At 32.4% G+C, this 25,585-nt stretch overlaps 1 protein-coding gene across 1 annotated transcript in view; it reads left to right on the plus strand.

The window, feature by feature from the left end:
• The window catches only part of LOC129221632 (transmembrane GTPase Marf-like), a 64,792-nt gene that overhangs the window by 17,681 nt on the left and 21,526 nt on the right, over positions 1-25,585 (plus strand). The window contains exons 2-10 of the mRNA XM_054856157.1: positions 2,143-2,413; positions 7,357-7,480; positions 10,389-10,548; positions 11,530-11,651; positions 14,291-14,399; positions 17,223-17,330; positions 18,162-18,315; positions 19,925-19,992; positions 20,088-20,209. Of these exons, the coding sequence (XP_054712132.1) occupies positions 2,182-2,413; positions 7,357-7,480; positions 10,389-10,548; positions 11,530-11,651; positions 14,291-14,399; positions 17,223-17,330; positions 18,162-18,315; positions 19,925-19,992; positions 20,088-20,209 (1,199 nt within the window). The 5' untranslated portion in view covers positions 2,143-2,181. The remainder of the gene's footprint in view (positions 1-2,142; positions 2,414-7,356; positions 7,481-10,388; positions 10,549-11,529; positions 11,652-14,290; positions 14,400-17,222; positions 17,331-18,161; positions 18,316-19,924; positions 19,993-20,087; positions 20,210-25,585) is intronic.

The following is a 25,585-nucleotide window of genomic DNA, read 5'->3' on the forward strand; positions in this document are numbered from 1 at the left end:
ATGAGCCACGCTATGTTGAATGTGCATGCCCTGTCCGATTGCGACACCACTAGTTCCTTTGTTCGTCACGGAAAGTTGTCTGTGAAATCGAAATTGGAAAAGTTTTCGAAGTTTGTACCTATTCTTACATCAGTAGGAGCATCACCGACAATTACAGACACGTTACTGACAGGGTTGGAGGAATTTGTTTGTTGTTTGTACAGCAGTAAGGAATATACAAATATAAACAAACTGCGGTTTGATTTATTCGCACAAAAGTTTTCTCCGAGAACTGCATTTCCTCTGTCCAACAATCAAGGTGTGGATTTAAGTCTACTGCCTCCATGCAAAACTTCATTAGAAAACCACATAAAACGTGTCAACTACCAATGTTACATATGGAATAACGCACATGTAGCTAAACCCTCCATCCCAACTCCAGTGGGACATGGATGGAAGTTGAAGAATGGTGAACTGAAGTTTGACTGGATTAAAGGAGATCCGTTGCCACCCGAACTGCTTGACGTTCCAGAGCTCTTTGAACCAAACGAATTTGAAGATGAAGATGAAGCAGAAGTACTAAACTTAGACGACATAATATATGAGGATGAAGAAAATACCAGTTAATTACAAATCATACTATAATGTAATAATTATGCTGCTAGTAGATCTAGGTATGTTTTTTTTTTTATTTTTTTTCATTTAAGAGTCATTTATGAGTCATTCTGAATAAATTTACAAAAATATTTTAATTATTGCATCTTTTTATAGTTTAAAATAATTAAATGAACAAAAAATTAAACTTTTTTGACTTTCGTTTTTTTTTCCTTCAATTTTCTTTATTTTCCGGAATATGCTGTAATTTAAAAAGGGAAAACAACTGAATTCTTAATCTGGTAGGTAATACCAACAAAAAAAAGTATAAGTCATAAATTCCCACCAGGGGGGGGGGGAAATAGTTTCATATTGGTGGCTCATGGTCTAAGCGGGTAATTGGGAGTTACTCTGCAAATGTTTTATTGGAATACTCAATATTATTGCACCTTTTCATACTAAAACTGTTACTGAATAAAAAGTATTGATATCTGCTGGCATCAGTTGAATCAAGAGGCTCTCAATTAACACCACTGTCAACAAAAATGCACAACTGCTGGTACTAAAAGGAAAATGACTGACTAACTAATAGGAAATGACTAAACTATTATGAAGATCTTCCTCAATCTATTATTTTCATTTCGAAACATTTATTATGCAATGATGTTTTTCTTTTACATAATAAAACTTGAAATAAAAGAATCATTTATCTTTTTAATAGTATATTTGCCCTATTTTAATATTATCTCGTTGCTTACTACTTAAAGATTAGCATAAATGCTTAAATATTAGATGATGTTAAGGTATTGAGTATTTACTTACTGCTTTCGGCTGCATATTATATCAATAGATATCAGGTAAACATCCTCCATAAAAGTTAAAGCTTGAATACGTGCTTCCATGTTTTCGCCACTTGATGGTGTCCTTGTCACGATCTCTCATTGGTGGGAAAGTTGAAGAATGTTATAGAAATCGTTGCATTGCTCATGCTAGATATACGTGGACCAATGAGTATTGAGCAATTGTTATGAACTTGTGTTCTTAAGGTGAATCGCTGTTACGTTCGTGGTTATCAATCTTTCTATCCATCTGTCCGAGTATGAATGTGGAGCCATTGGAACAGTGTGTGTGAAAGCTGCTTTACTATTCGTACGGTAGTTGTATCAGTGCGAGTGCAGTATGGAAGAGTAATAGAATGATGTTACATTAAAGTGTTGTATTTTCGGCATACTTCTGAGTTGTAGGTTATTAAGTGGAATTTCTCCATGATGGATTCCTAGATGGTATATGATGTGGAACTCAGTCTAGTCATTTTGCTTACTACTTGGAAAGTTGTACTCGCCGTTGTGAACAGGATTCGTATTAGGTAGCTAATGGAGGGTACAGTATAGTGCAATATTTAAACATCTTTCTTACTGTTTTTATTAGTGCAATACTTAGAATACCCAATGGCCCAGTTCATTCTTTAACCTATTGTATTTTATATAACACTTTTTGCCTCAATAAAGGCTTTTGGTATTTTATACAATCGAAGTTTTCTTTCAATAATGCAACATTGTTTACTTTTAGAGTCTCACTGTGGAGTCTCCAAGAAGTCCGAGCTCCGAGATGGCCGGCTACATAAGCAGATCCGTGTCGCTCAGCCCGATCGATCCAAATCCTCCTAGTCTGCCTGGCCTCACCTCCAATGGCACGAAACCAAGCAATGGCAACTCTTCACCTAGGATTACAGATGTTTCAAGCTCTCCTTTGAAGATTTTTGTTTTGGCAAAGAAGAAAATCAACGACATTTTTTCTGGTGTGAACAGTTATGTTGAAGAGACTTATTATTTCTTAAAAAGTAAGAAGAATCAAAAAAAATTTTCTAGAAACTTTCAGTTACCAGGGCTCAATCCAGTTTTTTGTTTTCAGATCTGCATTTTGTGAAAAAGAATTTTGATAACTTTTTTTATTTTGTGAAAAAATTCTCTATTTTCCAGTCATTTTTCTTTTATTTATTTTTTGTGAAAAAATCGAGTCATAGCCTATTTAACAGTCAAAAATCTAATCTGAAATCCCTTTGGCCTGAAAGACTTCACTGAAAATTATTTGGAAGCCGGAGGGTTTTTTTTTTTTTTTTGTTAAACTGATATTTTTATTTCAGACAGACAGATTGATCTAGCTTAAAAGTGATGAAGGAACTGTTTTTGAAATGAAAGAAAGGGGGGTTCAAGCGAACCAAGCACTGCGACCAGAGGTCTATTGTACTAGTCCCCAAACAGAAGTCTTAAAACAGACTAGCAGCTTTAGTAAATTCAGCAAACAAACAATAGGAATATGAATCTCCCATGGTTCAAGCAAGTGATGACCAAGGTGTTCAAACCTATAGGCAGTAAACACTTTTCAGTCACACAGGGTATGAGTAATAGTTTCCTCATTAAAGAGGTAACCTCCACAAATTGGATCATTACTGATACCCATTATAGCATGGTGTCACTTTAAGGTATAAATACACCAGTAAGAAGACCGAAAGTCTTTCCAATACTGTTTTTGTTAAGAAACCTTTTGTATATTTGGCATATGATCCCCAACGAGAATCAGGATGAAGAGCTGAATATGTTCAATGTCATCTCGAGATAACCCCTCCAACGAGATGGTTTCTCTCAAAACAGCCTTCTTAAACATACTCACTGCTTGAGCTTAGATAGGACTGTGGCAGACTTGTCCTTACTTGTTAAGATACAACAGTTTGTGCAGGGGAAGGAGTTGAAACCTCGAACTGAAGACGTTTGGTTTCTCCTACCTTCTCAGAAATGGTTGGCCATGGAGGCTGGCATGGAAGGCTTTTGCCTCCCATACCAGCCTCTTTCTCTCCTGCCTGAGCCAGCGAATGTTTTATTTTTGTGCACAAATGAGTATTCCCTGCCTCCCTACTGCAAAGTTGGTGGGTTGCCGACATGTACCCTCTCGCTCTCGGTGGGTGGGTTGCAGACTTGCATCCGCACCTTCTCCAGCAGCAGATTCTCTTTTTCAAATCAATAACCAGCTCTATAGGAGCTGGTACTGTGATGTGGTAAAAGGTCAACATCCACACAACCACCCTGTACGAGTGGTTTAGGGTCAAAACTTCGCCGGACCAAACTTCGCGTGAACCAAACTTCGCTCATGATGATGAACAATGAACTTCAATAAACATATTATATAAACTTAGCTAAAAAGTAAAAATTTATCTTTTTGTGTGTGGGGGGGGGGGGGTTATCATTTCATGATTTCCAGGAATGCATTAGACACACTCTATATAAAGAACTTAATTTTTCATAATGAATTACTTGATTGCAAGTTCATTGTGTAAATCCTAAATAAATTTAAGTATAGCAAGTAAATGAAGCAATAAATTGATACAGATTTGAAGTTTAAACAAAGATTAATTAATCACTTTTTCGAAAACAAGGAATTAGTTTTATAATAACAATTTAATGCTCTATAGCTTACTAACTGAAAAATTTTTGATGATTGAAAATTTTGCATTTCATTTTAATTATTTTCATCATTTATTCCTAGTCCTATTTTAAAGCTAGTTTTTCAAAACTTTTTCAAAAACATAGAGTATATAGGAATAATGTTGGGACTTTTACCACTAGTCATTATAATGGAATAATTTTTAAAATGTGTTATTGTTATAACGAGCATCGACTATATATGTAATTTAAAGATTTTTTCAATTAAAACAAATATAATTTATTTTTAAGAAGTTTTATTTGGATTTGAAAAGTAATGCACATACATAGTTTTGTTTGTGCAAAGTTTTGTACGCACGAAATTTTGACTGCGCTAAGTTTTGCCCATACGAAGTTTTGTCCACGTAAATTATTGTCCGGCAAAATTTCGGCTGCGAAGTTTTGACCCATTACCGTACGAGTGCAAGGCCAATTACAACGAGGTTTCATCCGGTTCCTCGAGAGGACCGTTTAGACATCATGCAATCCAGATGCCATCCATCCATTAGCACGGTGCCTCACATATTAGATTGGGTATCCATTTTAGTTGCTTTTTACGACGCGCGTGGACTACATTGGTCACCACATGGAGAAGAACTGTTTTTTTATTTGGTATTTTGTGAAGTGGCCGTATTGATTTTGATATTTTGTAAAAAGTCTAATTTTAAGATATGACATTTTATGAAATAGCTGCTTTTACAATATAGAATTTTGTGAAGAGGGCTACAACCAGAACCCAATTTAGACCTGAATCAACCCCTGGTTACATTTAAATGCTAAATTTTAAAACAAAATGCCGTGTTAATTCCATAACTTTCTCAATAACTCATCAAGCTTGATGTATAAGGCATTACTTTCAAGATTTTTTTCATAGCTTTTGGCAAAAAATAAACTTACATTATGATTTTTTGAAAAGAAAAAAGATTTTGTCTTTTTTATTAAGCATTGTTTTAATGTATAGCACTCCACAAGTGAAGCTGTATAGATTAGGTTAGAGGGTCCAGCTAAAAATGTGAAGATTGTAGATTTAATCCCACCATGAGATTAGTTGTTTTTGAATGCCCTTGTCCCTCTGGTGTTCTGATCCAAATTTCCAAGAATATAAAATCTAAACTCATTTTAGGATTCTGAACCATAAGTTGTGCTGTTGAATTAAAATCAGAAAAAGAACTTTTATTTTAGCATGGTAAATTTCATTACATTTAAGAGTTTTTTTTTTTTTTTTTTTTTTTGTGCTTCTTTAAATACTTCATAAAACTACAACTCAGCATCACTTAGTTTTATTTTTCATCACCATCGGCAAAAAGTAACCAAACAATTCATGGCTGTTTTTACGAAAAATTACTGTTCAAAAAATGTGATTTTTGAATTACCCATGTCAAGCATGTATGCTTTGCAAAGGACAGTTGGTTTTAAATTAATAATTATACATATAATGTATAAATTTAGGATGTTAAATCAAAATCCATTTACATTCCTCAAGGTTACTCTTTGCTGGGTACCTGGACACTCTGGGGTGAGGGGAAACAAAATGGCTGATTACCTTGTTTGATAAGGTTTTTATGTCCTTTTTGTTGGCCATGAGCCAGCAATTGGGATTTCAAAAAATCTTATGAGGATTGCTGTTTTTAATTTTTAGGAAAAAAAAAAAAAAAAGAAAAGAAACATAACTGCTGCAACCTAGATAGACAGCGCCAGGCAAAGGAGCTTAATAGAGGTTACCCTAGTATAAGGGCAAAAGAGCTCTTTCTGAACCGAAATAGAGTTAGAAGCGTTGTTTGCCGCCTTACTGGTCATTGTACCTTGAAGCAGCACCTTACCAAGGGCACCCATGTGCAAAGTTTTAAGGTGGGGGGGGCTCAGATATTTTCTCAGTGGTTTAGCAGGATATTTTTCCCCATGGAAACTGATTTCAGTATAGATTAGAGTTATTAAAATTTGATATTTTCAATGACTTATTCATTAATGGCTGGAGAGGAAATGTTTTTACATTTTTACAAAGAAAAAAGTACTAAAGCAAAGAAGTTCTAATTTCTAAAGGGGGGGAGCTTGAGCCCCCTCTTTCCCCCTATATGGGCACCCATGCACCCTATTATAATGAGTGGCATTGAGTGGTGGTTAATGGTGGCTTTGTAGAGGTTGCCATTTTCATGAGCAAACTGTTGCACAGATTTTGTGTTGATTGCAAAGTCTTTTCTGCCTACAGGTTTGAATGCCTTGGCTACCATTTACTCGAGCCATGGGAGATTTATGATATTCCCATTAAATGCTTGCTGGTTTTTGCTTCAGCTACTTCTCTATTTTAATACTTCTTTTTGGGGTTTAGTTCAATAGACCTCTGCTTGGCTCTGCTGAACCCCCTCTCCTTCATTTCATTCATACATTCCTCAAAAAAAAAAATAAAATTGATAACATTTTCTATTTCAAACTAGCATCAAATCGAAGTGCAAGGCAAAATCAAAATACAGTCAACTCGCAATAACTTAAAGTATTCGAATAACTCAAAATTCTTTGTCTCACAGTTTTCATTGGGTCTCAAACTCTTGAGAAAGTTGTGGAAACTTCCCATAACTCTAAGGTTTTACCTGCTGCCTTGGGAATTCGAGTTTTTGAGAGTTGACTGTAAAGAATACAGCACAAATGTTTGGTATTCAGCAAGTATGGCATTCTGTTCATCTCTAGTATAGAATGCACCCTCTTCCAAACCTTTATTTGTCAAAAAGTGTGTTATATACAGTAGAATACCTTTATAACGCTGACTTATGTAACACAATTCTCTATAAACCCCAGACTTTTCAGAAGTAAACAATAAGTTTTGCGGTTATAAAAAACCCTTTGTTCCCCTTTGCAAGCAAAAAATGTTAGGCAAATTAATTTATGAAACAGTTTTTCATCTTCCACTTTAATTCAAAGCATTTAAAAGAAAACTAGTATTCACAGTAAAAAGAAAATGCCAGAACTCTCTAGAAAATGCAGCTGTTTTGCAACCATGAAGCTAGCATCAGAAATGCAGGATGTTTCAGTTTTGATTGTGAAACATATTTATTTGAATGCCAATACATATATTATGTATTATAGTTATAATTAGTGCTTTAATACTCATTGCAGTTAAAACTTAGTCTAAAGTGTAAATCACCAAAACCTGTATAACACAAAAGCTTTGGTCCCGAGGTGTGCACTTATAACGGTCTTCTACTGTATTACATATCTGTGTTGTTTTAAGGGCTGAGTTCAGTATAATTGTTTAGTGGTATAATAACATGTTCATTTTATTTGTTTCTTTTAATTATTTTTATTTCTTTTTCAGCTTGTTCTGACAGTGATGTTGTTGCAGAGCAGCAAATTCAGGAAGTATTTCAATTGCAAGATAAAATCAAAGGAATAAGAGAAGTACTTGCCAGGGACCACATGAAAGTGGTATTTTTTGGAAGGTATTTATTTTAATCAGTCTGTATTATGTCCTTTTAAATTATTTCTGTGACACTAAAATAACTAATTCTCAAGTTTTGTATCACTTTTTTTATTTGTTGATGCAACGTTTTTTCCCCATCCTATATGGGGGGGGGGGGGCAAGTAGGGGCTCAAGCCTCCCCTTAGGAATTAGAACTTTCTTGCTTTCAATACTTTTTTCTTTGCAAAATGTAAAAACATTTCTTCTCCAGCCATTAATGAATAAGTTGTTAAAAATTTCAAATTTTAATTACCCCTAATCTGTACTGAAATCGTTTTCCCTGGGGGAAAATATCCTGCTAAACCGTGTGGAAAATATCTGAGCCCCTTTCCCCCTAAAATATTTGCATATGCGTGCCCATGCTTAAGAAAAATCAAACCTAATTGAATTAAAAACTATGGATTTTTGTTTTTGCACTAGTGATTCTCGCTCTGTGGTCCACGGTCAATTTTATGTGGTCCACGAACAGCTAATGATAATTTTCATTGTTGTAATTAAATTTATCAAAGAAAACTTTTGGAGTCATCTCATTTCACTTACGATGATTGTTGTGAAAATATTATTTCTATTGTATGTATTGGATGTTAATATAAACCTCATTTACAAAGATATCCTTCAAATATACTAATTACACAGCTTTAACACAACAGAAAAAGACAAAACCTTTTCCTGGTAGAAAATTGTACCAGCACTTTAAGGACAAAATTAGGGTAAAAACTCTTAGAAATAAGCAGTCATTAGTTGCATTTTGAGATCAATAATTTTGATTTGATGCCTAAAGTTTGGGATTGCATCAACACTTTTTTGCCCAATTCTTCACGGTTGATCCCCACAACTGACATAAAGACTAACTTTGGGATAAAATTTTAATGCAACTATTTTTTCCCTTGTGTGAGAATAATTCTTTTATAATTCCTTACAATGGACTCTTGTATCTTCATACAAAGCTTGATTACAGTTGAGGCAGTGAGAAGAAAAGGATGTAAGTGGGCATTTTCAAGTTTTGAGTGAAACATGCTTAAAGTTCCGATTCTAGGTAGGTTTTGATTGAAAAGTTTTTCTAAATCTTGCTGTATAGCAACACCTACCAGGGCTACTAGTTCTATCTCTTGCTCCAAAAACAGGGGACAGGTTCTCCTACTATTTGTACTGGGTATCTCCAAGTTTTCATTTTTGGCCAGTGCTGTATTTACGTATGGGCTTACTGGGCTATAGCCCAGGGCGGCATGATGAAATGGGCGGCACTTTTTCCCCATACTTTTTTCTAAAACCAAAAAAACTTTTTTTTTAGTCATAAGGTCATAGGAGTGGCCTTTCATGGGTTCTTTCATAGGATGACCAATCAATTTTATATTTACATACTAACTGCACATAAAACTGCCTTTTTCGCACCTCAAATTAATTTTAAATTGTAATTTGCTAACTGTATGACAGTACATCATTATTATTACATTACATTTAGCAATATCTAAAACTTCAGAAACTTGTTTTTAAAGTTTGACATTCTTATGAATAATCTTAGGGAATAAAAAAAATTAATTAAATAAAAATATCATCAATTAAAAAAAGTAAACGAAGTACCATAATGAAATGCTTCAAGACGATAATAACTATTACTTAGAATTACCAATTATAATTTTGTTAGTTTAATGTTGATTATTATTATTGCTAATCAAATTTGATTTTGACCAGATTTCATTTTAAAAAATGATTTAAATAAAAAAGAAAGCTGATTCAAATTTTAAAAAAATCAGATTTAAGTATTAAAAAGAAATCGTGATTTTTTTTTCTCCCAACTCTGTAAATTAACACAACTAGAGGGCGGCCAGTGTCAAAAGTCCGGAGTGGCTTCACTTCCAAATATGCCTCTGTGTTTGGCATTTGCATCCCTTTGCTTCTCACTGCTTCAATTATACTTGTTGTTCACAACATTTCATGAACATTTCAATATGATTCTGCTGTCCATTGGCATAGTTCGTAAAGCAAACGAAACCGGAACGGAAAGCTGAGTCTTATTCTAACAAAAGCAAGGTTGTTATTGATTAATATAGAAGTTCTTCCAATTTTGATTGTTAGGATCCAACTTTATCCTGTTAAACTGCAATTAGTTTCAGTCAGCCATTGCTCAAGGAGGCTATCTAATTTTCTCAGTTTTACGAGGAAATATTGTTTGCTCAATAATTTATAAGAATTATTTTCTTGAATAAAGATAGCTGTCACTATCACAGCTCACCCTGTCCTTACGAGCTTTACATCAGCTTTAAGTAATATTATCAATTCCTTAATCATGTGATTTTACACCATTACAACAATATCATTGGTTTTTGCATAAAGTTTTTTCCATTCAGCCTTATCATATAGTATACTCATACTCCATCTTTTTAATGTATTTTCTGTATTTCCCTCTGAGAAAATATAGTATGTACTGTCAAACATCGCTAGCAAAATCATCGTTTTTTTCTTTTATCTGTATGTCATGTTGCGCAGTCCATTTTCTTGATACTGGCTGCATAAACTTATATAAAATGCATTCTGTTTGCTACTATAAGCATACACACAAATGTATTGAATCAACTATCCAGAATTTTTTGTGTGTGCGTTATTTCTGTATACCATTATTTAGTTTTTTCTTAAAGAAAATTTATAACAAGAAAAACTTATCATTCAGTTCAGGGGTTTGAACTTCAAGTTCCCGAACAATTTATAGGGACACTTTGTGTTCAGCCTCTTTTACCAAATAGCTATAGTCATTAGCAGGACATCGGGTTATATCGAAACTATCAAAATATTTTGATTTTCTTTCTAAAAATAAATCAATTCAGTAGGCAGCAATATCTTAAAAATGCATTGATTTATCATCTTTGCTGACTTGGGATTTTATTTTATAGGACCAGCAATGGAAAAAGCTCTGTTATCAATGCCATGCTACAGGATAAAATTCTTCCTAGTGGTCTAGGACACACAACCAACTGTTTCCTTCAAGTAGAGGGCTCTGACTCCGAAGCCTATGTTCTCACTGAGGATTCCTCCGAGCCTCAGAGCGTTCAGGTACTTTTTTTTTTTCCTTTCACATTTGTTACCAATGTTAGGTTTTGTGTTTGATATCTCAACTAGAGATGAAAACAGCATTTAAGTGGTGGTCATTTACTTTTATTTAGAAACTAAAGTTAAAAAAATGTTATAAGGCAGAAAATTACAAAACACATTGTAGCATGTTCTTCGGGACTGTAAAGTCTTCTTAAATCTCCTCTTCTTCAATACGAAAATACTGCTTTTGGTTACTAAAATTTAATTGTTATTTTTGTGAGAGAGATTTAAAAAAAAAAGAAAAATCCTTTTAATTTTTGTAAAAAAGTTCAAATGAAAAATCTTTTATTAATTTCACACTTTATATTTATGAGTTTTTATTCAATACTTCATGATTTTTTTAATCTGTCTGCCACTTTTCGTTGATTTGTTAGGCCAAAGTCAGATAATAAATAATGAGTGAGTGATTCTCTCCAAATAGGCCGAAAAAATGTCCCAAGCCTGTATCTCAATTAGTTAATCAAGGTTTTAATAATAAATTTAACAGACATGGATGATATGATGTTTAGAAGTTATTTTGGCGGTCTTCATAATTTAGATACTATTTATAAATTAATTAATACTGTTATTTAAAGTTCATACCAATCACTTGTCTCTCCCTCATACTGACTCCTCATTGAAAATATTAACTTTAGCATCAGAATTGAATGTTGTACCCACCTTCTTTACGTCACTCCCTTATTGACCTGCCAAATTTCTTTTAACTGCTACTAGAGGGCCCGTAAAACTAGTTGATGAAATTAACATGTTTTGGTAGCCATCACAGCACATTGCATCAAAAAATAACTGAATTTTTAGTTTTATTTTCTCAGAGGGAAATTTTGACAGAGTTAGTTTTGTATGTGCTCATTCATTATGATATTCATTTATTTCACAAATTATAGGGTGTAATTCTTTATATTTTGTAGTAAAAATGTTTTAATTTTGGATTTTCTTTTCTAGTCTGTTTCACAGTTAGCTCATGCTCTTAACTCAGAAAAATTTGGAGACAGCTCATTAGTACAGATATTTTGGCCCAAAGATCGCTGTCCTCTTTTGCGAGATGATGTTGTTTTAGTCGACAGGTATCTTTTATTTATTTGCTTATGATAATAAAATTTATTTTCATTGAAAATAAAGGTTTAAAAGAATGAAATTTTTATTCTGAAATGTCACTACAATACCCTACATTTCTATGAAATTAACTAACAAAACTTCTGTGATAATAGTGCTGTCTCAGAACAACAGTGAGATATTCAAACCTAAAAACAACACTAAGAGATTCTACTGTTATTCCAGTGGTGCCCCCTAGGGCAAGGGCACACCCCCTTAATATTGTAGAGATCCCTCTAAGCAAGAGCCCCCCCCCCCCCCCACAAAAAAATATCCAACAAAACAACCTTTTGAAAAATTTCAACAGTGCCATGCCCCCCCTCCCCCAGGTGGTCACCCCTGGTTGTTCTGGGGCATCGTCTCAATACGTTATTATTCAACAAACCGGTTCAAAGTACTTTTTTATCAAGTGCAATAGTAACTCAGTCATGTTCAATGTTTTATAATTTGGAGTAAAATCTGTGAAACAATGACTGTTGAAACTTACAAAACATGGCATTAAAACTCTTAAAAATACAAATTAATGGAAATTGCATTGACAAACCATGAGTAGATGGTTAAACCTACATAAAAAATTGCTTCTATTTTACTCTGAGAATTATAATATAAGTGGAAAAATTAAAGATTGTGGGGAACAAATTACCTGAAAGGATGTGTGATTATAATACGAGCTTGAACCATCAAATACAGAGAAATAGTTCACCTCTGCTGTAGGTTTGACTCTGGTCCTAGATTGACGTGCGCGGGAATTGAAAATCTCTTTCTTGGAAAAGTGTCCAGCCAGGCATTCATGACCAGATAAAAGCCAATTGTTTGCTCCTGTTTCTTTTCAATTATTTTAAAAAAAAGTCTAAACCAATGCTAGGAAAGAAAATTGTATTTGATACATGAAGTTAAGTTAGTTTTTAAAATGCTTTCTCTCTTAAAATATTCAGATCTGTATGATAAATGTTTACCTTCAGAAAAAATTTCTAAAGATGCAGAATTGCATTTCACAAAATGGCACTTTCAAAATGCAATTTTGTGTGAGAAAATTTTACTATTGTGCACATTTCTTACTGTAGTGATAATTTATATTTTGACAATTGCTAAACGCTAGAACAGCCGATATTTCATTATACCTAGAACGAATGACCGGAAATGATCAAAATACCCATTCTTTAAGATAAGCTGTATAAATAATATATCTTGTATACCTTGTATAAAAATTTATCATTTAAAAGAACAATGATTCATGATTGTTCTAATAATGAATTGTAACCTATACAGTTTTGAAACATTTAGATAAATAAAAAAAAAATTGTTTCTAACATCTTTCACATGCACCCAGCTCAAATTCAATGAAAGAAATGTGACTCATGCCATTGGAACCTAAAAAAAGAAACATTCTAAAATTCTGTGGAAACGAATATTTCCCTGAAAAACAAATGACTGAAGGTCAAACACTTAAAGTCACTCTTTTTCCTTTTACCGTCCTATAGCCAGGGCTGAGGGAGAAATACATGAAATACTCTGCCAGCTCAGTCAATTCCAGCTGAGGACTGCACTTTCATGCTTATTAGCACTCATCAGTTCGAGTCACTTCCTATGCCAGGCTGCAGTTTCTGCATAAAATACACTGCCAGCTAAGTTTTTTTTTTCTATAGAGAATGAAGGTAAGAACATAGAAAATCAATAATCAGCCTTTCGTACAATATTTTACCACTACTGTTATTTTCCGAGAAAACATTGAGAAACAATCATAAAATCTTGTGCCCCCTATTTTCAGAGGAAAATCAAAAACTTATAGGTGCAATGCATGATCATGGCTGTAGCTGCATGTTTTGAAAAGTATGAAGCTGATATGCAATGAACAACTTTAACGCTGCAGCAGTTCTGAGATTTTCTTTGTAAACTTTAAAAGTTCCATTGTTTATCTGCTTAAACTGGGCGATATTTTTGTTTGCTTTGAATGATTTTTGTTCTGGCTCAGGAAATTTGGGTAGACCTACCTATCAAGAGCAGTTATTTTCTTTAGCAAATACCTTAAAGATCCTTATTGCATCCAGAGACTGCAGTTTCACTCGTAAGATTTAAATGCCTAGGTAATACCTAATGCTTACAAATCTCACCATGACTCCTATATGTTAATAGAGATTACCAGTCTGAAATAGCCATAACATAGCTGGAGGCTGAAAACTACTCACATAAGCTAAGATTGCCTTCTCACTGGTAGCCAAAATTGTTTTGTAGCTAAATTGTGCGCTAAATAATTTAGCCACCAATGTGAAGGTTATCTCAGCATTTATTAGTAGTTTAGGATCTCTAGCTCCATTATAGCTATTCCAAACTGATGATCTTTGGTGGGACTGAAACTGCAGTCTTTGGATGCCGTAATAAACTTTTTGGTACTTGCGTGTAATTCTGCCTAAGCTAAGAGGCTATCTTTATTATTTACTTAGTTTGTCTAACATCCTCGGAAGAACATTGTGACAGTGTTAATAATTAATAAATAAAATAAAATGTAAAGAAAATATTTTACTTTTTTGAACTTTGCTAACATTAAGGGTTAAAGTGGTAAAAATTTTTTGACAGCTTTATTATATTACTGTACTTTTTTTCTTTTTTTTAGTCCTGGCATAGATGTATCGCCTAATTTAGATGAATGGATTGACAAACATTGTGTTGATGCTGATGTTTTCGTTTTTGTTGCAAATGCTGAGTCAACTTTAACAGTGACAGTAAGTACATTTCTCTCTGCTATAACAAGGTAATTTAGATAAAATTCTTTTTTTTTTCTTTTTAAGACTTTTTTTTTGCTTTTTTATTGAATAATCATCACTTATCACTTTGCAACCAAGTTTGTATAAGTAGGGATTCAAAATAATCGGCAACTTTTAGTGCAAAAAGCTTCCATAATTTTTTCCCTTAGCAGTTTCCTAAGTTTTGAACAAAAAGCTTCCGAAATTAGCTGGTGTGTAATTTTGCAGATTATTTCATTTTCAATCAAGGGCGCCCGTATAGTGGGGCAGGGGGGGGGGGGGCTTGAGCCCCCCCCCTTACAAATTAGAACCTCCTAGCTTTTAGTACTTTTTTTTTTTTAAATGTAAAAATATTTCTTCCCCAGCCATTAATGAATAAGTTATTAAAAGTATCAAATTTTAATGACTCTAATCTGTCCTGAAATTGATTTTCATGGGGGAAAATATCATGCTAAACCATGGTTAAAATATCTGAGCCCCCCCCCCCCCATTACAATTTTGCATATGAGCGCCCATGTTTTCAATAAATCTTTTAACATTTTATACTTGCAAAATTGGAAAAAAATATCTTCTGAATTACTGAAAATTCTTCTGGTTTATGAACATAATTTTTCCTTTTTTTTCATTAAATAAGTTGGTAACATATGCAGTTTTTAATGTGTTAATCAATTTTCTTGTTTTTTAGAAACTGTATTAGGGATAAATCATTAATTAAGTCAAGGGATTTTTTTTTTTTTAAATCCATGATTAAAATCACTGATTTTATTTTTTTTAAATTTTAACTTTTAAACTGGTTTTGTATCTTTAGAATATGTTGTTTTAAATATGAACTATCAGAGTTTCCCAAACTGTGGTCCGCGGTCCCCCGGGGGTTCGCAAGTCCATGTCAGGTGGTCCGCGGTGCTATCCAGCTAAAACAGTAAATATAATTGTGATCGAAGGACGAGTAATGATATTTTACTTCAAAAACAAAGCACATTTATGAGGAATAAAAAAGTTCTTGCTTAAGTACACGCATGATGCAGCAGCCCCATCTCCCCCCTCCTTCAGAACTGTCAGAAGTAAACACACTACACATTAATTAATTTTGTGTACATGACAAAGTTCATATTGCTACAAAACTATGTTACGTAAAATTTAAACATTGAGGCAAATTTTTACAGCTGGGATATTGTATACTTTAAATAAAGCTTTTGCTCCAAAATTTTCAAGACTAAATGTAACAGTCAACATTCAAAATTTCAAGCAAAGACTTAAATAGAACAAATACTAACGTTTGCAGTTGACTTCAATAATTAAAGAGTACCACTGTTTTATAAATTTGTTGCATAATTGTGTTTATTCAGCAAAATCATTTGAAGTGAAAGTAAATGTTTGACACTAGAGATTTTCATACATTCACCAAATTTTGGGTAATCATCCTATCATTCTGCCCGAATTCTCAAGGCCCAAAATGTTTAGTGCTCAGAATATACTGATAATATTAGCATATTTCATACTAGCCCCCACCCCTCTCGGAAGTAAACACTGTACACATTAATTTTGTGTACATGACGAAGTTCATATTGTTACAGAACTATCTTAAGTAAAATGAAAACATTGAGGCACATTTTTACAGCTAGGATATTATACTTCAAATAAAACTTTTGCTCCAAAATTTTCAAGTCTAAATTTAATAGTTAACATTCAAAATTTCAAGCAATGGCTGAAATAAATGCTATACTTAGTTTGCAGTCGATTTTAATAACTATGAAGAACCACAGTTTTATAAATTTGTTGCATAATATGCTTGTGTTTATTCAGCAAAGTCATTTGAAATTAAAGTAAACGTTTGACGCTTGGGATTTTCATACAGTCACCAAATTTTGGGCAATCATTTTTTCATTCTGGCCTAAAATATTTAGTGGTCAAAATACATTGATATTATTAGCATGTTTCATACTGTATTGAACCCGCACCTGCTGGACTCTGTCGATGTAGTTAGTATGTGGTGAACTGATGAACAAGAGCGGTGAGCAAGGTTGTAGCACTGGTGCAAGTGGAATTAGTTGATGTTTTTTTTTTCTGTATTACATTTAAAGCATTTATGATGCATTGATTGCGATGAGTAAAACTGTTTGCAGTTTCCAGGGGCTGGTGACCGATAGCGAGCAGAGGGCCATGTTGGTTTAAACCACAGTTTAAACTAAATGTTTTTTTTTTTTTCAAAAATGGTTTTTTCGAAAAATTTCATTGTTTGAAAAATTTCATTTAGAAGCATTCATATATATATATATTTTTATATATATTTTTTTGTACATAAAAGGGAGCATTAGCCGCTAGATACTGAGATGCAACTGAAACAGCGCTGGTTATTTTAAGGAAATTTTAAACTTTTTTTAAGATACTTCATTATGTATCCTTAAAACCTCTGCATTCGTTAAATAAACTATTTATTATAGATATATTTATTTTTAACAATTATGTACAGTTTTATAACATTAAGTAGGGAAATATGCAGAGAGTCAAAATGATCCCGCTGTGTTTCTAAATATACAAATCCTGCCATAACTCTAGTGTTATTATTATTGTTATTATTACTTTTAAAAATCCGATTTAGATTAAAAAAATCATTGAAATCAAAAAATCTGTTTTTAATTTAAAAATTTGATTTTTTAATAAAAAAAAGTCATAAGCCCTGATTTGCACATGCATGTTTTTCTTATTGTAGCACTTGGTTTTACTTCATAACCAATTTACAATTATTTCTATTCACATCTTTCTCCTGCTGATGATTAAAACGCAATGCAATTTCTTTTCCAGGAGAAAAACTTCTTCCACAAAGTCAGTGAAAAGCTTTCAAAACCTAATGTATTTATCTTAAACAATAGATGGGACGCTTCTGCTAGTGATCCAGAATATACAGACAAAGTAAGGAAAAGTTTGCGTTTGATATTTTAAGTTTTTCAAACACAAGCAAGAACACTTGAAGCTTCATCCCCGGTTGAGGCAGTTAGAAACAGGGATGTAAGTGCCAAAATTAAAAATTTTGAGATAACCTGTCCGAACATTACGAGAACCTCTAATCTGTTATGGATTAGGAGATAGTATTAGTAGTTCTGGTAGATGCTGCTGTACAGCATGATTTCGGGAAAAAAAATTCAACGAAAGCCTACCTGGGATCTGAACTCTTCAAAACTAAACTGCCCACTCACATCCCTTTGCTTCTCACTGCCTAATTTCTAATTTATTTTGAGACGCCAGTTTCAATTTTTCTGTTACAAAATGCTTAGGTATTATTCTTTCGAAACACTATTTTTATTTATTTTATTTATTTATTTATTTATTTATTTTTGAGCAATCACATTGCTTATTGTTCTCACTTGACAGTTCTGATGTTCCTATGATTTTATTTCCCCCCCCCCTCCCTCTGCAGCACCACCGTCGACCGGCCTCACGTTGCTGCTCCTCTAGCGAAAACCATCTCCAGGTTGCATCCATATCCTACACACACCTGCATACATACACAACTACACACAAATATACACAAATACACACATACACACAACTACACACATACACACAACTACACTCATACACACACAACTATACACATACACACACAACTACACACACACACCTACAAACACACACACACAACTATGCACATACACACCTACAAACACACACACTCGTGACTGCAAAAAACATAATTTGAATTCCAGGTGTCAAAATTCAAAGTAATTATTTTGCTCTCTACAGGTTCGCAAACAGCATATGGATCGTAATGTTAGTTTTCTGGTTGACGAACTCAAAGTTGTAAGCCGCACACAAGCCGAAAATCGTGTGTTTTTTGTTTCTGCACGGGAGGCCTTAAATGCCCGTCTTCAAATGCAAAAAGGCAAACCACCTCATAGTAAGTAATTAAAAAATTGATACTGAGAAATATTAAATTGATAATTATACTTTTATATGCATGTGATTTTGTTTGTTATTAATACAGAAAGTCAGAATAGTTAAAAAGTAAAAAACCAATACCTAAGATAAAGGTCTAGTTATAGGCATGCTTAAAGTTTTTTTCCCGATTTAGATTCTTGTTGAACTGATGATTCCAGATCTAGTTCATGGGAAACTAATTCTCAACTGTTAGGTTAGAACTGAGAAATAGCCCTTCTGTAGCTGTGAAATTTTTATTAATTTTGAACTATGATATATGTAAATTATATTTTTTGAAATAAACTGAAATGCACTGCTTTGATCCCTTTGCATCCAGAAAATATTTCAATTATTTAGAACGTTTTGAAGTGTTTTATCGTATGCAATCCAAGCTTGTCCCATTTTATTTATTTAGTAACATTATTTTAATTGCTCTCTCATGCCATGTAAAATTAACTGACAAAATGTGGTTTGACAACTAAGTTAGGATTTTTATAAAATTTTGCATCTTTGCTCTTTTTATGCATTTTACTAAGCATTTTAACTATTTTTGGAGAATCTCGATTGGTTTAGGTTGTTGAAGTTTTTTTTGATTTTATAGTTTTCACCATCAACTAATTTTGCAAATTCAGTGCTTTTTAATAAGTCATTTGGTTGAACGCTGTGATGTTTCCGGAAATTTCTCATTTCCTCATAAATAAATAGTAATAGTCCAGTTAAAGAAAGAAAAAAAAAACTCCTATATGAAATAATTTTGATTTTTGGCACCCGATTTGTAGAAAATGCCAAAGTACTTGCAGCAGAACAATTTTGGTTAAATGATTTTACGTTGCAGAACATCGTAAAGTATACTGCTTTGGGGCTTATGGCTCCTATAATTACTCATTTACTATTATTGTTTATTTTTTGCTTCGAAGGTGCAATCTTTGTAAGAACTTTTTTTCCAATTTTAAGTATTTATTACATGCTCATAATTTTATCTAAAGTGTTGACTTTCTATTTATTGAGAGCAAATATATGTGAGTTGTGGGAAGATTTATTTGCTTTTCATCCTTTTTCATTATTTTTGAAAAATGAATCAACATTTTTATAATGAAATGAAAGTCATCTAATTATTGTAGAAGGTATATTTTAAAAGAAGTGTTTTGTTAATTAAGACTTTTATAATTTAAAAATACATTGTTAAAATAAAATAAGAATTTTATTTGTGTGCCCCAAGCTGTGTGTTCAAATTCTTTAAGATATTTAACTTATTTGTTAATTTATAAAAATCATACATGAATCTGTTTGGGATCAACCAAGATCTGCTGAAAAGTTTTCTATTTTATTTCATTCTTGTCCTTCCTTATTAATTCCTTTTTCTTTCATTTTCATTATTTTGTTTCAGTAATGATACATTCTTGCACTTGTGCTCTTCTTATTTTACCTAACTCTTTGTAATGTCAAGAATTAAATTTAGAGTAGGTAAAATTAATTAAGACTATTAAATTTCTTTCACATTCTATTTAATGCACTTAAAATTTATATTTTTCAAAAATGAAAAATTGCATATGATTATGACTAATTCTATAGACATTTTAATTTTGTAGCGGGAGCTATTGCAGAAGGTTTTCAAGCCAGATTTTTCGAATTTCAAGATTTTGAAAGAAAATTTGAAGTATAATTCTCGTTTCTTTTATTCCTTAATTATTTCATTCTCCTTCACTCTTCTGTTACATATCAACAGGTTTTAACGAAGATTTTTTCCTCCAGGAATGTCTGTCGAAATCAGCCGTAAAAACAAAATTTGAGCAGCACACACAAAGGGGCAAAACAGTAGCATCTGATTTACGCAAGCTTTTGGATGCTGTTTATGAGAAAGCCATGCATATTAAGTGAGTTTCATATCTAATGATTATAAAAATGAATTAATGAAATGTTTCCCTGTTAACAAAAAATTTGTTTCAATGTAGATGTGTATTAAAAGTAATACCAGTGATGCATTTCTGCCAAATTTGTATATGCTTTGATTGCTCTCTCAAGACCAATGGGGAAAAATTTTACGGTGGAATCTGCTTAATTGGACCACCGGTTAATCTGTTGAGCCACTTATTCAGACCAAATCTTAAAGAACCAAAAAAAAAAAAATCCCATTTCACAAGCCTAAAATTATTTGCTTATTAGGACCAAAAATCCATTTAACCAGATCAAGAAATATGAGAACAAATTATAAAAAAAGTTTTAAATCTCCCACTCGAAACAAGTTTCAAGTAGGTTAACAAACTTAATAGTTAGTGCAATGAAAATCAATTCTTTGTAACTTACAATTAAACCCAATAATATTTACAAGACAAAAATGGCTAACAAAACTCCAATTTCATGACGGCTCGGTTCGAGCAAAAAACAAAATTTCAGTGAAATTTCAAATTTCTTGAATTTTGTTGTAAAATACGTAATTTACATTTGATTGGAAATTTTTAATGACTGATTAGTACTTTTTAGTACTTATTTTTTCGCTTTCACATTTTTAGTTACTTCTTGTTGTTGAATTGAATCGATACTGACTGGTAGGAATAACTAAAACAGTATCGGTCCAGGACAAGTGTAAATAGATTATTTGCTTTACTTTAATTTACCTTTTAGTGCAAAAATTTAGTAAACGGCAATTTACGAATGCTTACCATAAATATGGGGCTTACAAGTCATAAGGACATTCATATGTTTTGTGTATAGCCTATTTAGTCCAGCTACACAGGTCCTGTTCGCTTAATCGGACCAGCCGGTTATTAGGACCAAAATGATCTCATCCCAATGTGGTCCTATTAACCAGAATCGACTATGCTTATTTAATAATTAAAATGTTAAAATGTAAAGTTAGGATTGAAGTTTCAATAATATTTATGTTTTCTTCGAAATATAATTTTTGATCCTCTGATCTGGGTTGACTCAGACAAATTATTTTTGTACTGTTGAAATTATGCTTTCTAAGCCTTTATGATTTGCTTATGAATTCGTATAATACAGTACAACCTCATTTATCTAGTCTAACTTTTTTCCACAACACACCACCTCTTAGCTTTTAGCCTTAGGTTTTTTAATCTAGACTAACTGGGACCAATGGCAGTCCGGATAAACGGAAATTCGGATAATTCAGATAATAGAAGTAATAAGCAGAACTAATTCTTAAATGAGCAGGCATACCTTTTATTTTAGCAATAAGCAATGTTTTGTAACAACTTACATAGGATTGCCAGCACTTTATCATGTACAGCTCAGCTGCAGTAGTGTCGGACTGATGCTTCAAGTACAGCATGGTGTTATTAGAATACTATAATTTGTTGTATGATCTTTTCAGGAGCTTAACATTTAAAAAAATTAAAAAATAAAAAAAAGAATAGTTTGAATTTTTGGCATCTTGAATTCAAATTATGTTTTCGCAATCACGAGCGTGTGTGTGTATGAATGCGCGTGTGTGTTTATGTAGGCGCATATGTGTGGGTGCGTGTGTGTAGTATGCATGCATGTGTGTGCGTGTTGTGTATGAAGTGCTGTGTGTAGGTGTTCGTGTGTGTGTGTGTGTATGTAGGCATATGTGTTTGTGTCTGTGTGGAGGCATGAGTGTGTGTATGTGTGTGTGCAGGCATGAGTGTGTGTTTGTGTCTGTGTGCAAGCATGAGTGTGTGTATGTGTGTGTATGCGTGTGTGTGTGTAGGATATGGATGCAACCTGGAGACGGTTTTTGCAAGAGAAACAGCATCGTGAGGCCGGTCGACGAGACGGTGGTGCTGGCAGAGGGTGCTGGTGGGGAAATAAAATGATAGGAATTCAAAACAGTCAAGTGAGAATAATAAGCAATTGTGATTGCTCAAAAAAAAAAAAAAAAAAATATTTGGCAAACTTATAGTTCATCTACCTGCCATAATTTAAAATTATTATTTATGTAAATATAAAACTTTTTTAAAACTCGAAAAAATTTGATCCAGATAAACTGGAGTTTCGGATAAATGATGTTGTTTACTGTAATTAAAATGTTGTAAAACACATTTAGAAGGATCAAGTGTCTATCTTTTAAAAATAAAACTGAATCATAACTAAATCTTTATCATTTATTCAATCCTAATTTATAAATAAAAGTATGAAAAATATTAAGAAACTCTTTTGTTTTGGCTTGCCTTAGATGTCAGGCGTAAGTAAATACAAATTGACACTTATAAATCTAATTGTGGTGTTAACAACAATTGTATTAATTGTTATTGCAGTTTCTCCTCTTTGTATATTTTTCTTTTAAATATGTTGTTCTTTGTATATTTTATTGATCCTTAAGGTAGTTCTGTATTTTCCTATTTGGTTAACTAAATATTTTTAAAATTACCTATACCATAAAATAATAATAATAAAAAAATATAAATAAATAAATATTTTATAATAAATGAATGATACAGTTTATGAATATTACTGTTAAAGGTAAATATGTGCACCATGTGGTAAATCAGAGCCTGCAATCTATTCTATTCTATTCAAGAGTCACAACTGACTTCAACTGTATTTATGTCGAGGACTGCATACTAAGTGCCTTGCCTCTAATTATTTTATATACCGATAGATGGCAGCACCATCACCAGATCGAACAGTTAATGAGAATTTAGAACTAGTCCAGGAGCTAATAGCTACCTGGTGCTAGCACCCCCAGAGGTATCGTTTCACTTGGAGGACATTGAGACCACGAGCATATTTAACGTCGCCCAGTCCCCTTTAATGACGACGGTGGGTCTTCGACCAGTGGGGATCGAACCCGAGTCCAGGCTGCAATCTATTAATCGAGATTTACTTGTTGCCAATTCTGTGTTAAAAGATCATTTTATTGTACTCAAGTTTAAGCAAAGGGATCAAGTATCCCTAATATGATGTTTTTACAAACATACTTGTTCAATTATTAACAATCAGTGGCAGTTTACTAAAAATATGTCTTAATTATTAGCGACTGTATGTACTATAAAATTACTCTTCAGAATGCTTTTCTTAGAAAAAGTTTCCCTCGACCCATTCAGACAATCATTTCTTGAGTTAAAACAAAGGGGCTGAAAAAGATTTGGTGTTGACAGTTTTTATGTAAAAGTATAACTTTAACATTGTTGTCAGGTGTCAAAGCTCTACTTAATGATTTTGGCACATTTTCGGCTGACGGACCGTGTATCCCCAAGGATCAAGTATCCCCAATATCCCCTATGAATCAGAATTTAACATAAAAAATTCTTAGTTTAAAATACCAAAGTTTTTATGCTTGAAGATGTGAACCAATAATTAAAGAGAAAACACTGTTGTTCACTTATAAATCCTAATTGATTGTGAAGCCAACAAGGAATTGTCATTGTCACATTGAAAAATCATGTGTTTGTAACTGTTCAAAAATATGTGTGTGTTAATGTGTGTTTCATGTCATTTTACTGAGGTTGGAAAAATAAACTTTTAATATTTTCAGCATTAAGTTTTTTCAAAAAAGAAAGAAAGAAAGAAAATGCAATAATTGTTCAATGTAGTGCACTCAAACCTGTTTTTGTGTGATTTAGCAGTATTTGTTGCTGCAAAAACTATTTGTTCAGCTACTCGGGAAGTTTTGAACAATTTTTTATGATTTTTTTTTTTTTTTTAATGTGGCCCCTATCCACCACACAAAAACAGTTTGAGTGTGTAACCAAATAAGCTTGAGAGGCACATCTTTGATTTTTCTGAAAAAGTTTCAGTTAATTCAAAGTTATTTATTGAGTATGCATAATTAATGCATTTTAATACACAAGTATGACTATCATCAGTTAAAATATTTTCAGAAATGTGTAATGTAGAAAATCATTAGTCTGTTCATTATGTGTATTTTTTTGTTATGGGCCGTAACAAGACTTTTGTTTCAGGGAGGGTTTTACCAAACAAATTTTTCCTCAAATCTATATGATCAATTCAATTTAATTTTATTCATATATGCTATTGATTTTTTTTCTTACAATTGTAAGCAAATGTAAAAGATGGTGAATGAAGAAAAAAACCTAATCACTACATAACTTCCTTGTACCACTATTAATCAATCTCTTTTTGATAACTCAATTTTATAAATGCATGTACTCAATATGCTTACTCAAAGTAGTATTTCTTAAATTCACATTTTTTGACTATGAAAAAAATATTAAGCATAGAATTTGGCCTTTTTAATTTCAGAGTATTTAATGTTTTTGAATCTGTTGGAAAATGCTGTATGTTTTCCAAGAAAGGATATTTGTAAAAACAACAGAATAAATAAATACTGCAGATACAACACTGGGTTAGCATAGTTTTCAGTGGTAAAAATTTCATTTTTTAAATGAAATTGAAATAAAAGAATTTAATTGAAAAAGGTTAAAAAAAGAATAGTCATAAGTGTTTTCAGCAAAAAGTATGACGAAAAGCACTTTTTGAAATGCCTGTGAAAAAATTCAGAGGGGTTGAACCTTAAAAACCCATATCTTGATTAAGGCCCTGGTTTTGCTTTTTCTTTAACTGGTCACAGTACCTTTCAAACTTTTTTTTAAAATTTATATAAATTTTATATTTCTTTGAAACCATAACATGCATACTTATTTTGTAATCAATAATAATATATTTTCAAATTTTAAAAATATTGCCTACTTTTTTGAGGAAAATTTCAATTTTTTAAAATCTCTAATGCTTTTTTATTTTTGCACTAATTTAAAAATGTTTTTTGCAAAACGATCACTATAATAATCTCTCAAAATGCATTCATTTGCTTATGAGTTCATTAGAAAATTTTCTGTGATTAATTATGCCATAAATTTGGTTTTTAAAGGTTTAACATGCTCTAAACATTAGAGTAATTTATAACATGCTTATCCAACAGTTTTGTCAAATATGTTATCCCAATTGCAAAAAGTATTACTTTAAAGCTGTATCTTTAATTAAAAAAATCCTTAGGGATTCTAATGACATGTAAACACAAAAAAACCATCATCGAGAAAAAGCAATTTGAAGTTTTTCTTTTGCATAAGAACACATAGGAAGCATGGCCTAAAACCACTCATAACTTTTTAAATATTTGAACTAAAGCAATGAACTTTTCCCCTGTGTTCAAAATAGTTTTTTGTTTTGAAATAAGCAATAAATTTTTTTTTTGATCGTTTCATCATTTTTGAGGTACTGTAACCCTTTAAAAATTATTAAGTCTAATGCAAATTTATAATTGTCAAAATTATCTAGCATGTAAATGTTATTCAAGGACAATTTAATCA

Source organism: Uloborus diversus, chromosome 4 (genome assembly GCF_026930045.1).
Source record: "Uloborus diversus isolate 005 chromosome 4, Udiv.v.3.1, whole genome shotgun sequence".
Classification (NCBI taxonomy): Eukaryota; Metazoa; Arthropoda; class Arachnida; order Araneae; family Uloboridae; genus Uloborus; species Uloborus diversus.